At 52.1% G+C, this 11,326-nt stretch overlaps 1 protein-coding gene across 1 annotated transcript in view; it reads right to left on the bottom strand.

Annotated features, from left to right (window-relative positions):
* Window positions 1–11,326, bottom strand: part of L3MBTL1 (l(3)mbt-like 1 (Drosophila)) — an 18,738-nt gene that overhangs the window by 6,377 nt on the left and 1,035 nt on the right. Inside the window, exons 2-13 of the mRNA XM_010136673.1 lie at window positions 9,656–9,879; window positions 8,690–8,834; window positions 8,398–8,536; window positions 7,578–7,701; window positions 6,792–6,879; window positions 4,948–5,039; window positions 4,209–4,313; window positions 3,232–3,367; window positions 2,918–3,009; window positions 1,795–1,946; window positions 725–801; window positions 432–517 (exon numbers count right to left, since the gene is read on the bottom strand). Coding sequence (XP_010134975.1) covers window positions 432–517; window positions 725–801; window positions 1,795–1,946; window positions 2,918–3,009; window positions 3,232–3,367; window positions 4,209–4,313; window positions 4,948–5,039; window positions 6,792–6,879; window positions 7,578–7,701; window positions 8,398–8,536; window positions 8,690–8,834; window positions 9,656–9,879 — 1,460 coding nt within the window. The remainder of the gene's footprint in view (window positions 1–431; window positions 518–724; window positions 802–1,794; window positions 1,947–2,917; window positions 3,010–3,231; window positions 3,368–4,208; window positions 4,314–4,947; window positions 5,040–6,791; window positions 6,880–7,577; window positions 7,702–8,397; window positions 8,537–8,689; window positions 8,835–9,655; window positions 9,880–11,326) is intronic.

Here is an 11,326-nt window from a genome sequence, read left to right as displayed (position 1 = left end):
TCCTGCTCACAGTGGCAACAGGGGCGAGTGGGGACAGGACTCCTGTGAGCTGTGTTTCAACAAGATGGGAAAGCTGTGCCCAGGGGAAGAAGGTCTCTAAGAGACACATCTTGAGGATCGATATTGCAGCCACACTTGGCTGGAAACAGCTTTTGTTGCAGCAGTTGGACAACTATCAAGCAAGCCTAAACGATTTCCCATCGCCTGGCTCCTGTCTAGCCAAAGTGATGGTCATAATTTCATTATCCCCAGTTTTGAACTATTTGCCCTGGACAGCCTTGACTTCTGAACCTTGGGTGTAGATCTGAACCCCAGGCCTGTGGCAGGAGCATACTGGACACCATTTGACTTTTGACAAAAGTGAAGACCTGACAATGGAGAAAACCCAAATTCCTGCCCAGGCGCAGTGGAGCAGGTGATGTGGCACTCACCGCTTTAAAGGCCCAAGCTGGGACAGCAGATGCTCCAGTTTCCTTTAAGTACTTTTCCCAGGTGAAGTTGTCAGGGTCAGGATAATCTAGGAATGGAAGATGCAGAAGGTGAGACACAGAATCCTCAGCAGGAGCATGCCACCTCTCTGGCTGTGGCCTTGCTGAAGGAAATAGCCTGGGCTTGCAGACAAGGGCCATGAGGTTTGCACCCTGAGGCTACTCATGCTGCTCTAGGAAGCTGGTCCCCAAGGGGATGCACCAGTGAAAGCTTTGCTCCCAGGGTACTGACTCACCTTGAGGAGGTGTGAGGGGTTTGCCATGCTCCTGACACCATCCAACCGGGTGGATGTATGGACTGCTGGGGTCACACCTAGAAAACACACCCAAGCTCTTACACAGGGTTGAGATACCCAGCTCATCACCACCAGACAGCACGGGCTGTGGGGGCCCAGGGCAGGCTACTGCATGGCACGCCCAAACCTGCACCACTAGCAAAAGGCTCTGCAGAAGTCAAAGTCTTCTACAGCATCCTTGTCCCTGAGTGACCTAGGGAACCATGGGCCCTGCCAAGGCCAGGGCGAGAGCAGGGGTACTCCACGTAAGGGGGGTAGGACACAAACATGCTCCAGGTGCAAGCTCTGCTGCAGAGCTGCCAGAGAACAGCAGCCCTTTGCAGTGAGCAGGGAGACAATCCGTGCCTTTCAGAGCTCGGAGCAGAGACCAGAGCAACCAGGAAGGCTCATGTCCGGGTCACAGCTTCGAGTAGGTCACAGCACACTCAGGTGTGCCCTAGGTCTGCCCTAGGACAGAGCTGCTCAGCACTGGTGAGTGAGAAACAGCCAGGGACAGAAACCGCTACAGCTCCTCAGGGCAAGAAGTAAGAGAAAGTCAGAGGGCTCCAGCCACAAAGGGAACGGAGTTGCTCTCAGGATCCTGATTGTGCTAACTGGCCGTTTCAATGGGCCTTAACCAGCCTCTCCTGGGACATCTCCGCACCCCAGCCACAGTCCCCTGCCTACAGACACAGCAGCTCCTTTTAAGATCAGGCCTTCAGCCTCTGTCTTGCAGATGGTCCCGTCTCCCAAACAGGTTTCAGGGCAAGCCCACAGCATGTAATCACACCTGCTCCTGCCCCATGTTAACTACAGGGCCACAGCAATGTCCAAGGAGGTGACATGGAACAGGCAAAGGTTTGTCCCGCAGTACAGGGGTGTGACCCTCTGCCTCACTGGACCACTGGTGGCCTGTCTGCAGCAGCATGGTGAGGTTGTCCCATGTTTTCCCAAGCACCCCATCACTCTTGTTGAAGCAATGGCAGGGTGTCTCCCCAGTACTGTCACACCAGGAGCCTCTGTGCACTTACCAGTAGTCGTAAGTATCATCCCAGTTGTCAAAGTGCACCAAAAAGCGATTGTCGACCACGTCAGTCACTGTGGCAACACAGATCAGGGAAGGGTTCATGCGGTCCACAGCTTCAAGCTTCATGCCCACCTCGAAGCCCGGGGAGGCCACGTGCTGAGAGAAGAGAGGGGCAGGTTTCTTTCAGAGTCACAGTCCCAGTGCCCTCCTCACCACTTCTCTTGCCTGCTGCAAGGTGGCACTTGCCCAGTCCTTCCCAAAACCAGACCCTCCCTGGCCTCCAGGCAGGTCCAGGACCATTTAGGATCCCAGAAAGGAAGCATCCTGCAGTGTATGCAAGAAAAGAGACAGAAGTAACTCAGCGTGGCCACACAAAGAAAGATGAAAAGAAATCTTCAGGTCCTCGGGATCTTCTATAAGCAGTAATCTCCAAGAAAAAAACACCTTTAACTCATGTTGATTCAGATTTTGTCACAAAACACGTGTTGGGCACTAGCAGTGACCACCACCCATCATCCTACCTTGCCTTGTTTCTTGGATCCAAAATCTGTGCAAAATGCTGTGTCACACACACTAGTGGGATTGTTGCAAGATGAACAGGAGGGTTTAGACACAAAAAATAACTTGGAGAGGCTGATTTATCAGCAGGGTGGTTTCCTCCACAGCATTTTGCACTCCACTATATTCCCACTTTCCTCACCCAAGCTGCCTTATGGAAAATAAAGGCAGAGACAGAAACAATGAAGACACAAAACAGAGACAAAAGAATTGTCTCTATGAAGCATTAACCAAGTGCGTTTGGCAAAATAATTGTTGATAGTAGTGGTTACTTCTCCTTACCGGTACTTTTGCAACAGATTTATCTGTCCAGGAGATTGATGTGGATAAAACACAGAATCACTCCAATGCCAATTTTGGGCACATCAAACTGGTGTCCAGTCTACAGATTCTCAGTAGTGACGTGTGCCACCTGTCATTAAGCAATGCCTGCAGCACGCTCTTGACCCTCTGCACTGTGGGTTTGGGAAGTGTGGGGTGGACAGAGAAAAGCCCAGCACTGTGGAGATGTTCTGCACAGCTGGAGGGGAAACAGCTACACCTGGCAGGAAGAAGCAGCTGCTACTCACAGTGTTTCGGACCATGAAGAGGTGCTTAGGAGCTGCCTGAGCCTTTGTTATCTTCAGGTAATTTGTCCAGCTGAATTCTTCTTCCTTATAACCTACAACCCCTCAGGAAGAGAAATGAAAGCAGCAAGATCACAGAGAGCAGCTGTGAGGCTGCAGAGAGCACAGGTGGTGAGGCTTAGCCTGGCCATCCCTAAGCAGTCCTCCTGGGCCCCATGGAGCCACTTTGTCCCCATCTCCAGCTCTATGTTTAGGGGCCCACTGCTTGTTGCCCTCCTTCAACAGGACCCACCAACTGAGACTCACTAACTCCTTACCTTTTGGGGGCTGGAGTTTGTGCCCTGTCTCCTCAAACCAGCCAGCGGGGTGGATGTTGGGGGAGTCAGCATTCAGCCAGAAATCATGGCATTCAGAGTAACCATCAAAGTGGAGACGCATCCGGTAACCACACACCTACCAGCAGGGAGGGCAGGAAAAGGGGAGGAACATGGAAACCTCCTGCTATCCTGGCTGAGCATCGCACTCACCTCCCCTCCTATACATGATCTGAGTATATAAATTAGAGAAGCCAAGAGTCAATCACAGGCCAGTGCCCAAACTGGGAGGCACATGCCAGTCCCAAAAGGTGTCCAGCACATAACAAGGTTAAGTGAAAGGCCACCACAAGCCAACCCTAAGAACAGAGATTCAGGCTGGTGCATGAAATGTCATGGTGGGGCACCTTACTGGGTCCAGCAAGAGCAAGAATTCCTTTTCTGCACCCAGCGGAGATGCTGGTGCAGGGATTTGTGCTAAATGCCATGCTGCTTTGGTGAAATCTCTCCAGCTGCAAGAACAGCAGCCACTGTTGTACGGCTGATCTCCTTGGCTGCCTAGGGAGCACTGTGAGGCAAGGCTGGTTCAGCTGCCACATGGCAGAGAGCCCCATAGCCACAGGGAAATGCAATGGGATGCCTCCACACTCTCCATCTCAAGATGGACCTGCCTGAGGGGCATCAGCTCAGAGACCAGAAGCTGATGTCATCACCACAGTCTCTCCCCCCATAGCTCTGCTGTGTTAGGGTGATGGAGAGAGCAACTAGGCTGAGGCATGACAGCAGCCCCACAGCACGGTCTCCTGCACCTATGAACTGGAAGGAAACTTCCATTTGCTTGACCACCAGTTCATCTCATGCAGCAACATGCAGGAGGGGGTCTCAAGCCCATTTCCTCTATTGGCCAGCCAGCAGCACCTTACCTCCCACAGAGCCTCCCGCTGTACCCGTGTGAGGAGGGACCAAGAAACGTGTCTTACCTCAGCTACTGTCAGGATGAAGTACATAGATGGGTGCTGTGGATCGATACCCTCCAGCTTCATTCCCACTTTAAAGCCATTCTTGTGCTGCGAAGCAACTTGGTACTGGAAACAAAAATTAAACTACAATGTAAAAAATTACACAGGTAGTTGGGTCTAGAACTATCCCAAAGAGCAACCATCAGGCAATGGGAGCTGCTGGGACCAGGAGATTCTGGGCCACATGTTATGCTGTTGTCCAAATTTTAATAATTTTCCCATAGAAAAACACGTTCTTCCACCTCCTTGTGGGTTTGCTTCTCTTGCTACTGGCAGGGGAGGGTGTCCCTGGGCTAACAGCCACAGCTGGGGAGACCAGGGCTTGGGCCTGGCTCCTCTTGCACCCTGGTAATCAGACTCGTGAGTAGGGGTGCAATGAAGCAACACAGCCTCATGAGAGCCCCCATCTGCCTTCAAGGAAGGGCTGGAAAGGCTACATCACCCTGACAGAGCCACAGGGGTGTCCTAGGCAAATGTGGGGTGCTTGGCATGGGGGACAGCACTCTGCTGGGGAGTTGGCCTCAGATCAAAACCGGAGGGTGACTGGTCACCTCCAGGTGAAGCTGGAAGCTTGCTTATTGCTCAGAGTCCCACAAAATAGGGAAGCAAGTAAGAAAGGAGAAGGAGGAGGGGTGGGGGGAAAAAAAGGAAAGAAAAGAGAAGATGAAAGGGGGAAAAAGACAGGAAAATCCCAACTCACATCCTGGAAGAGATCTAAAGGGGCAGCAACAGCTTTCTGCTCCTCCAAGTAGGACGCCCAAGACCAGCCTTCTTTCTTCTCCTCACTGGTACCTGAGCGCAGCACAAACGCACACACAAGAGGCGCTGCTGAGGGTCCCCTCCAGCCTCCGTCCCTGCCTGCCTTGGGGCAGTGCAGAGGGCAGGTGAGCACATGGGTCCCAGTGGGGCCACATCCCACTCACGCAAAGTCCTACATCCCTGCAAAGCTCAGCACCATCCTACCAGAGCCAGCAAACCTGGCTGGCTGGCTGAGTCGGGACAGAGCCAATGGGCCCCTTCTCACACAGGTCCCCATGACCCAAATGTCCTCTGTTGCCGTACAATGCTCTAGTAAGGCACCTAAGGAACCTGAGGGACAAGCCGTCCTGTGCAAAGCATCAGGACACCTCTGCACCCAGTCCTCCTCCAGCCAGTACATCCAAAACGGCCACAGCACTGATGGATTTGGGACAGCCAGCAGGATCCAGCCAGAGGTCTGGGAATCACTTGCAGCTGCAAGGGGCTCCCAGTCAAACCCGCAGTGGGCTCACCTCCTGCCACTGCTCTAGAGGCACCGGCTCTGCTGTCCTCTGCTCTGAGACAATCACTTGAGCGCTTCTTGGCACACCTGGGCCACCCTGATGCCCTAGAGATGCATTTACCCTTATGGTATTCAAGAAAAGAAAACACCTTCATTATTCTTTAGGTCACAGAAAAAAGTGGCAGGCATGTTTGGGTAATCCGTAGGTACAAGCTCTGCACTTCTGGAGAATGACAAATACCCCTGAACATAGAGCATACACCAACTCTGCTGCACTGAAGCATCCAGGTGTGTACTTTGTTTGCTGATGTACTTCTAAAATGAGAGAAATAAAATGCTGACATAAGGCTCAGCACTGCTTACTTGTATGCAGCAGGGAAGGCTACATGCCCAGGGCTCAGACTGTAGAGCTGGCAAGTGAGTATAAGATCCGTTTTTAATAGTGGCTAACTCAACGTAACATCAGGGATTAACAACATCTGGCCCCTGCTACTGTCCCTACATTTGGCTGTGGAGAGGAGTATGAAGCTGGAACAGTTTGATTTTAAAATTATTTTGAGCATGACCTTCACTATTCAAAGACAAAAGTGTTCCCATAAATGTTTATTTTCACTATTTCCCCGAGTTTTTCTTCCCCCTCACCCCCACTACATTGCAAGAAAAAAACCAGACAAGCAAACACTGCATCCCTCAGCTCATCTCCCTTCCCCCTGTGTTGACAACTCCGCATTTGAGATCTCCTCTGATGTGGTGCAGGAACAGATCCCCACAAGATGAGACAACCCCGAATTATCCAGCTTCAGCAGCACCAGACCTATATGAGCAGCTCCTAAACCTGTGAGCTCCCAGTCATGTGTGGGAAATTCCCCATAAGATTGTCCAAAGCAGGACCAAAGCCAGTCGTGGTGCAGAGTCACGTTAATGTTCAGGATAGCTCCTCTCGGTGCAAACACGGTCACCACGAGCAAGTCGTAAACTCAGCTCCCAAGGGGAGGGATCAGAAAGCACTGTACAGTATGGGCCAATGCCCGAAGAAGACACAGCCGGGTCTGTAAGGGTGCACCGTTCCCATGGAGAGGAAAGGAGAGAAACGGAAAGAGACAGAGGGCGGGATCAAACGAGCAGAGGCGCTTACAAGCCTTCAGGAACATGGGCCAGCACATTGTGCTGTGTGTTTGACTCTGCTAGAGCACCAAAATGCTGGCCCAGCCCCACAGCACCACAGTGGGACCCCACAGCCATGGTGGAAACGCTCACCCTACTGGCCACCCAGCCCTCCATACCGTGCTGGCTCCCATTCCATGCATCAGTCTCTGGATTGCTGATGGCAGAGTCTCCTGCAGAGTTTTTCCTCTCTTCCTGCTTTTCTTCCTAGACATGAGAGCAGAAAAAACAGAAATCCACCCTGGTGCAGGTCTGCACGGAGGTTTATGCTGTGTGTTGTTCCCTCACACTGTGTCATGCTGTGCCTCTGCAACATCCACGATTTGACTGATGCTTGGCCTAGAAACATACAGCCAAGAGGATGATGATGGGAGCCCAACAGGGATTTTGGTGCTGACTGGTAGTAATTACACTTGGAGTGAATCTGCTACAGTCAGGGCTGGCAAACAAAGCTTCCTTGTGTTGTCAAAGTCGCTCTTTGCCTGTCAAAGTCACCTTCACCAGGATACACATCACGCAGATAGACACTCTCTTACTTCAACAGTTACTTTGTCCATCTCCCAAAACAAGGAAGTTTCAGCTCAAACCAGGACATTGGCCCAGACTGAAAAGAGCAGTTGAGAGCACTCGATACCTACAGTCCTATCAGGACGTGTCTAGCACTGCCCAATCCAAGGTGCTTGGCATGCCAAACTGCCAGCGAAGTGTCTAGAAACCCTGGTGCTCCACACATTCAGGTCTTTTTGGCATGAACAGCCAACAGGTTACCCCTTTGACATATAGCTGACATAGCACTGAAAAGCATTGATGAGAACTGCGCACACTACACCGCATACAGCAGTGGCACAAGGCCCACCTTTGACACTGGCATGTGCACACACATGCCCTCCCTGCCCTCTTCCTACCATTTGCTCAGATTCATATTCTTCCTCCGAAGGGCTCTGGTAGTCCTTCCTCTTTCGTTTCTTCACTGGCTTGAGGATTTCGGTGGCATGGGCGCTGCTGGCGGAGTTTTCCACAATGACAGACCTGCATGGAGGAAGGGAGATTAAACCACTGCAGCACAGTATGTGGCAAGGGCTGGGGTGTCAGTAAAGGAGTGGGTGCTGAAGAATCACTGTCACTGCTTTTCTTACTCACACATGCTCCCATCCCTCCTGACTAATGTATGCAGGGGGTAATCCTTCCTCTTAGCGCACGAGTTGGCAGACTCGTTGGCCACGGTACAGACCAGATTTACCCTCACACGCTTGGGTATCAGGAAGTTGAAGCCAGATGTGGGTCAAAAGCAATCTAGTTTTGTAGCAGGGCTCTAAGCTGTATCAGTCATAGAGAGATGCTGGAAAACCTGTTCCCAGGAGCCACACATCAGCAAGCAGATAGGCTGGAAATGACCCTGTGACCAACGCCTCCCACTGCTGCTCAGCCAGGAAGCACCCACTGCAGCAACCTCCTGCTGCAGTCCTGCTCCAGCAGATACATTTTCATGAGGCCACAAACTGCGCAGGAGAAAATCCAGCTCCTGTGCTTCCTGCTGCCCTCTTCATCCCCCCACACTGCAGCCAGGGCACTCTGCCTACAGAAAAGAGGGAAATCAGTGGGGACCCCAGCACCTGCCAGAGACAGATGCACTTGCATCCCTTGGTGGAGCATGTGAATCAGAGGAGGGAGGACAGACAGACGCATGGATACAGCTCTGCATGGAGCAGACTCCCCACCCTTTACCTTTCTTTGAACTGCTGGTGACAGTGCTCACTGCAGAAGACCCTGCCTTCCCGGGCTACATCCGACATGTGTCTCCGGCCACAGGTATTACAGTGGCACATGCTTTCTGCTGCTGGTAGCTTGGTCTGCTCCGGCACATCTGAGTCAGAGAGAAGAGGGGCACTAAGGCGCAAGGTCCAGTAAAGGAAGGAAAGCAGGAAGCAGGAAACATTTGCTTCGCTCAGGGCCTATGCCAGACAATGCCCACTGGATGATGGTACCCACCCCAGAAGTGCCACCATGGTGCCCTTACCCTGAGCCACAGTAGGATTGTCCCTGCTGGTGGGTGCCACCTCTGAGTCCCCATCTTTCTCTGTGTGACCCTCCTTTATAGCTTCCACTGGAGGCATCTTATCAGCACTCACCACCTTCAGCGTCCCATACTCATTTATTCGAAACTATGTCATTGAACCAAAAAACAAGGAAAAATAGTTAACAAGGAGGATATAAATGTAACTTGATAGCTAGTGGGAGCTAGTGGGCTCTGAGAATGAGAGGGACATGGCTCAGTCATTAGTGCCTCCAACAAAAGGACAACTCTTCCAATGACAGAGGCAAGCACAGCACGAGAGCCACCTGCCCTGCTGCCCCTCCATGCAGTCTGTGCTGGCCACTGAGCCTGCCAGGGCAAGCACTCTGCTTGCACTTGGGTAAGACCAGCACTAGCCAGCAGCACAAGGGGCAGGGTGATGGCTGAAGGATGTGGTGGCCTGAGGTTGAGTAGCAGCTGAGAAATTGGTGCATTTTGTGCAAACTATTTCATGTACCAAGGGCTACACCTAAAGGCAGCCGCTGTCTGATGAGTGCAAGGCCACTGCTTCCACGATCACTGCAGGAGTTTGGCAAGAGTCAACTTCATGGCACAGCTTGGAAAGGAACGATGGCCTGCATAGCAGGTAGCATTCCTCTGCCTCCCTGTGCAGGGCAGATCTGCTGTAGTCCCCCAGGCACCATGTGCACACTCTCTCTGCTAAGCTCACAAGATGGGAAGAGTATAGGGATGGGACAGAAGACGAGCCTTGCACAGCCAGAACAGCCAAGGGATCCTCCAGCTGGGGTGCAGGTACTGCTAGGGGCACATCCTGGTGGTGGTCACATCCATGGGGTCACATCCTGCTGCTCCCTGCCTGGCACAGGCTGAGGAACTAACACTTACAAGGGCAAGCAGCTGCAAGGAGTGGAAGGGAGGGTAAACTCAGAGGCCCAGGGCTACACTTACCCGCAGGTTACTCCCAGGCAAAGCAGCTACCCCATCTTTCCACTCCAGCACACGGACTGTGCTGCAGGTCTGCACCCCGCTGATCTGGGGAATGACAGTAGCTGTGACGGGCTCACTCCCTGCTCCCCTCTCTGGCCTCTCAGCCCCTGTGTTTCTCTGTGGTTCTCGGGGGAATCGCTGAATTTCTAAGGTGCTCGTGGGAAGGTTGATGGTAGTGGCATTTGCTTGAGAAGGGAAGAAAGGAAACAAACAACCAGAGGCATACACAGAACACTGATGCAAACAAGGCTCAAAAGCAACACAATATGACAGAGAGGACAGTCTCCCAGAGAAGGTCTAAGCGCTGTGGGCTAAAGCACCTGCAAGCAGGCAGCGCAACCCAGCAAGACCTGCAGCCGGCAATGCCTTATGCTGGAGGGTGGCACCAACACTATCCACATTCAACGGGTTCTACTTCAGCCTAGCGTCAGACTGTTCCCATGACCAGGATGCCCTGATGTGGCAGGCACGTGCTGGTGAACTACTGGCGTGCACCTCTACGAGACCTGCAGCCGGCAATGCCTTATGCTGGAGGGTGGCACCAACACTATCCACATTCAACGGGTTCTACTTCAGCCTAGCGTCAGACTGTTCCCATGACCAGGATGCCCTGATGTGGCAGGCACGTGCTGGTGAACTCCTGGACTGCATCTTCCGGTTTAGTATCATTTCAAAGGAACACACGATGCAGCCCAGGGCCTCTCCACAGTGGGAATCGAGGCACCAGGAGCAGCAAAAACTGGGCATTTTGCTTCTAAAGAACACCCCTGATCTCACCTAACACATCTCCTGAAAGACTCCGGTCAGCTGGGCTGAAAATTATTGTCCCAATTTTCAAGAAGGGTAAGGAAGACAACCCTGGTAATTATAGGCCTCTCAGTGTCACTTCAGTGCGGTAAAACTACAGAGAATGTTATTCTGGGAGTTACTGAAAAACATTCGAGAAACAATGCAGTCATTGTCATAACCAACACGGGCAGGCAAGGGGAAGTCCTGCTTAACTAACTTAATTCCCTTTTACGACAAGCTCACCCATCTAGTTGACCAAGGGAAGCCAGTAGACATGATTTTGGGGTTTTAGCGAAGCTTTTGATACTGTCTCTCACAGTATCCTTCTGGACAAGACGTCCAGCACACAGTTAGGCAAGTCCATAGTACAATGGGTGAACGACTGGCTGATGGGTGGTGTGCAACGAGTGACAGTAAATGGGGTTACCTCATGCTGGTGGCCAGTCACCAGTGTGACTCTCACCAGTGTGGTTCGTCAGGGCTCAGTTTTTTACAGCCACTGCTCTTTTATGTTTTCATAAATGATCTGGATGCAGGAGTCAAATGTATATCAAGGCAGCATGCCGATGATACTAAATTAGGAGCTGTGGAATCCCTCGAGGGTGGAGAGGCTGTACAGAGAGATCTGGATAGACTAGAGACCTGGGCAATCGCCAAGTATGTGCCACTCAACAAGAGCGAGTGTCAGATTCTGAAGCTGGGTGGGGTAATCCTGGTTATATGTACAAACCGGGAGATGAGAGGCCTGAAAGCAGCCCCGATGAAAGAGATCTGGGGGGTTGGGTGGATGGAAGGTTGAATAGGGGTCAGCAGTGTGCTCTGGCAGCCCATAGGCCCGGCCGT

This window comes from Buceros rhinoceros, unplaced genomic scaffold (genome assembly GCF_000710305.1).
Source record: "Buceros rhinoceros silvestris isolate BGI_N320 unplaced genomic scaffold, ASM71030v1 scaffold6645, whole genome shotgun sequence".
Taxonomy (NCBI): Eukaryota; Metazoa; Chordata; class Aves; order Bucerotiformes; family Bucerotidae; genus Buceros; species Buceros rhinoceros.
The sequence above is the reverse complement of the archived record's forward strand: the minus strand, read 5'-3'. Positions and strand labels throughout refer to the sequence as shown.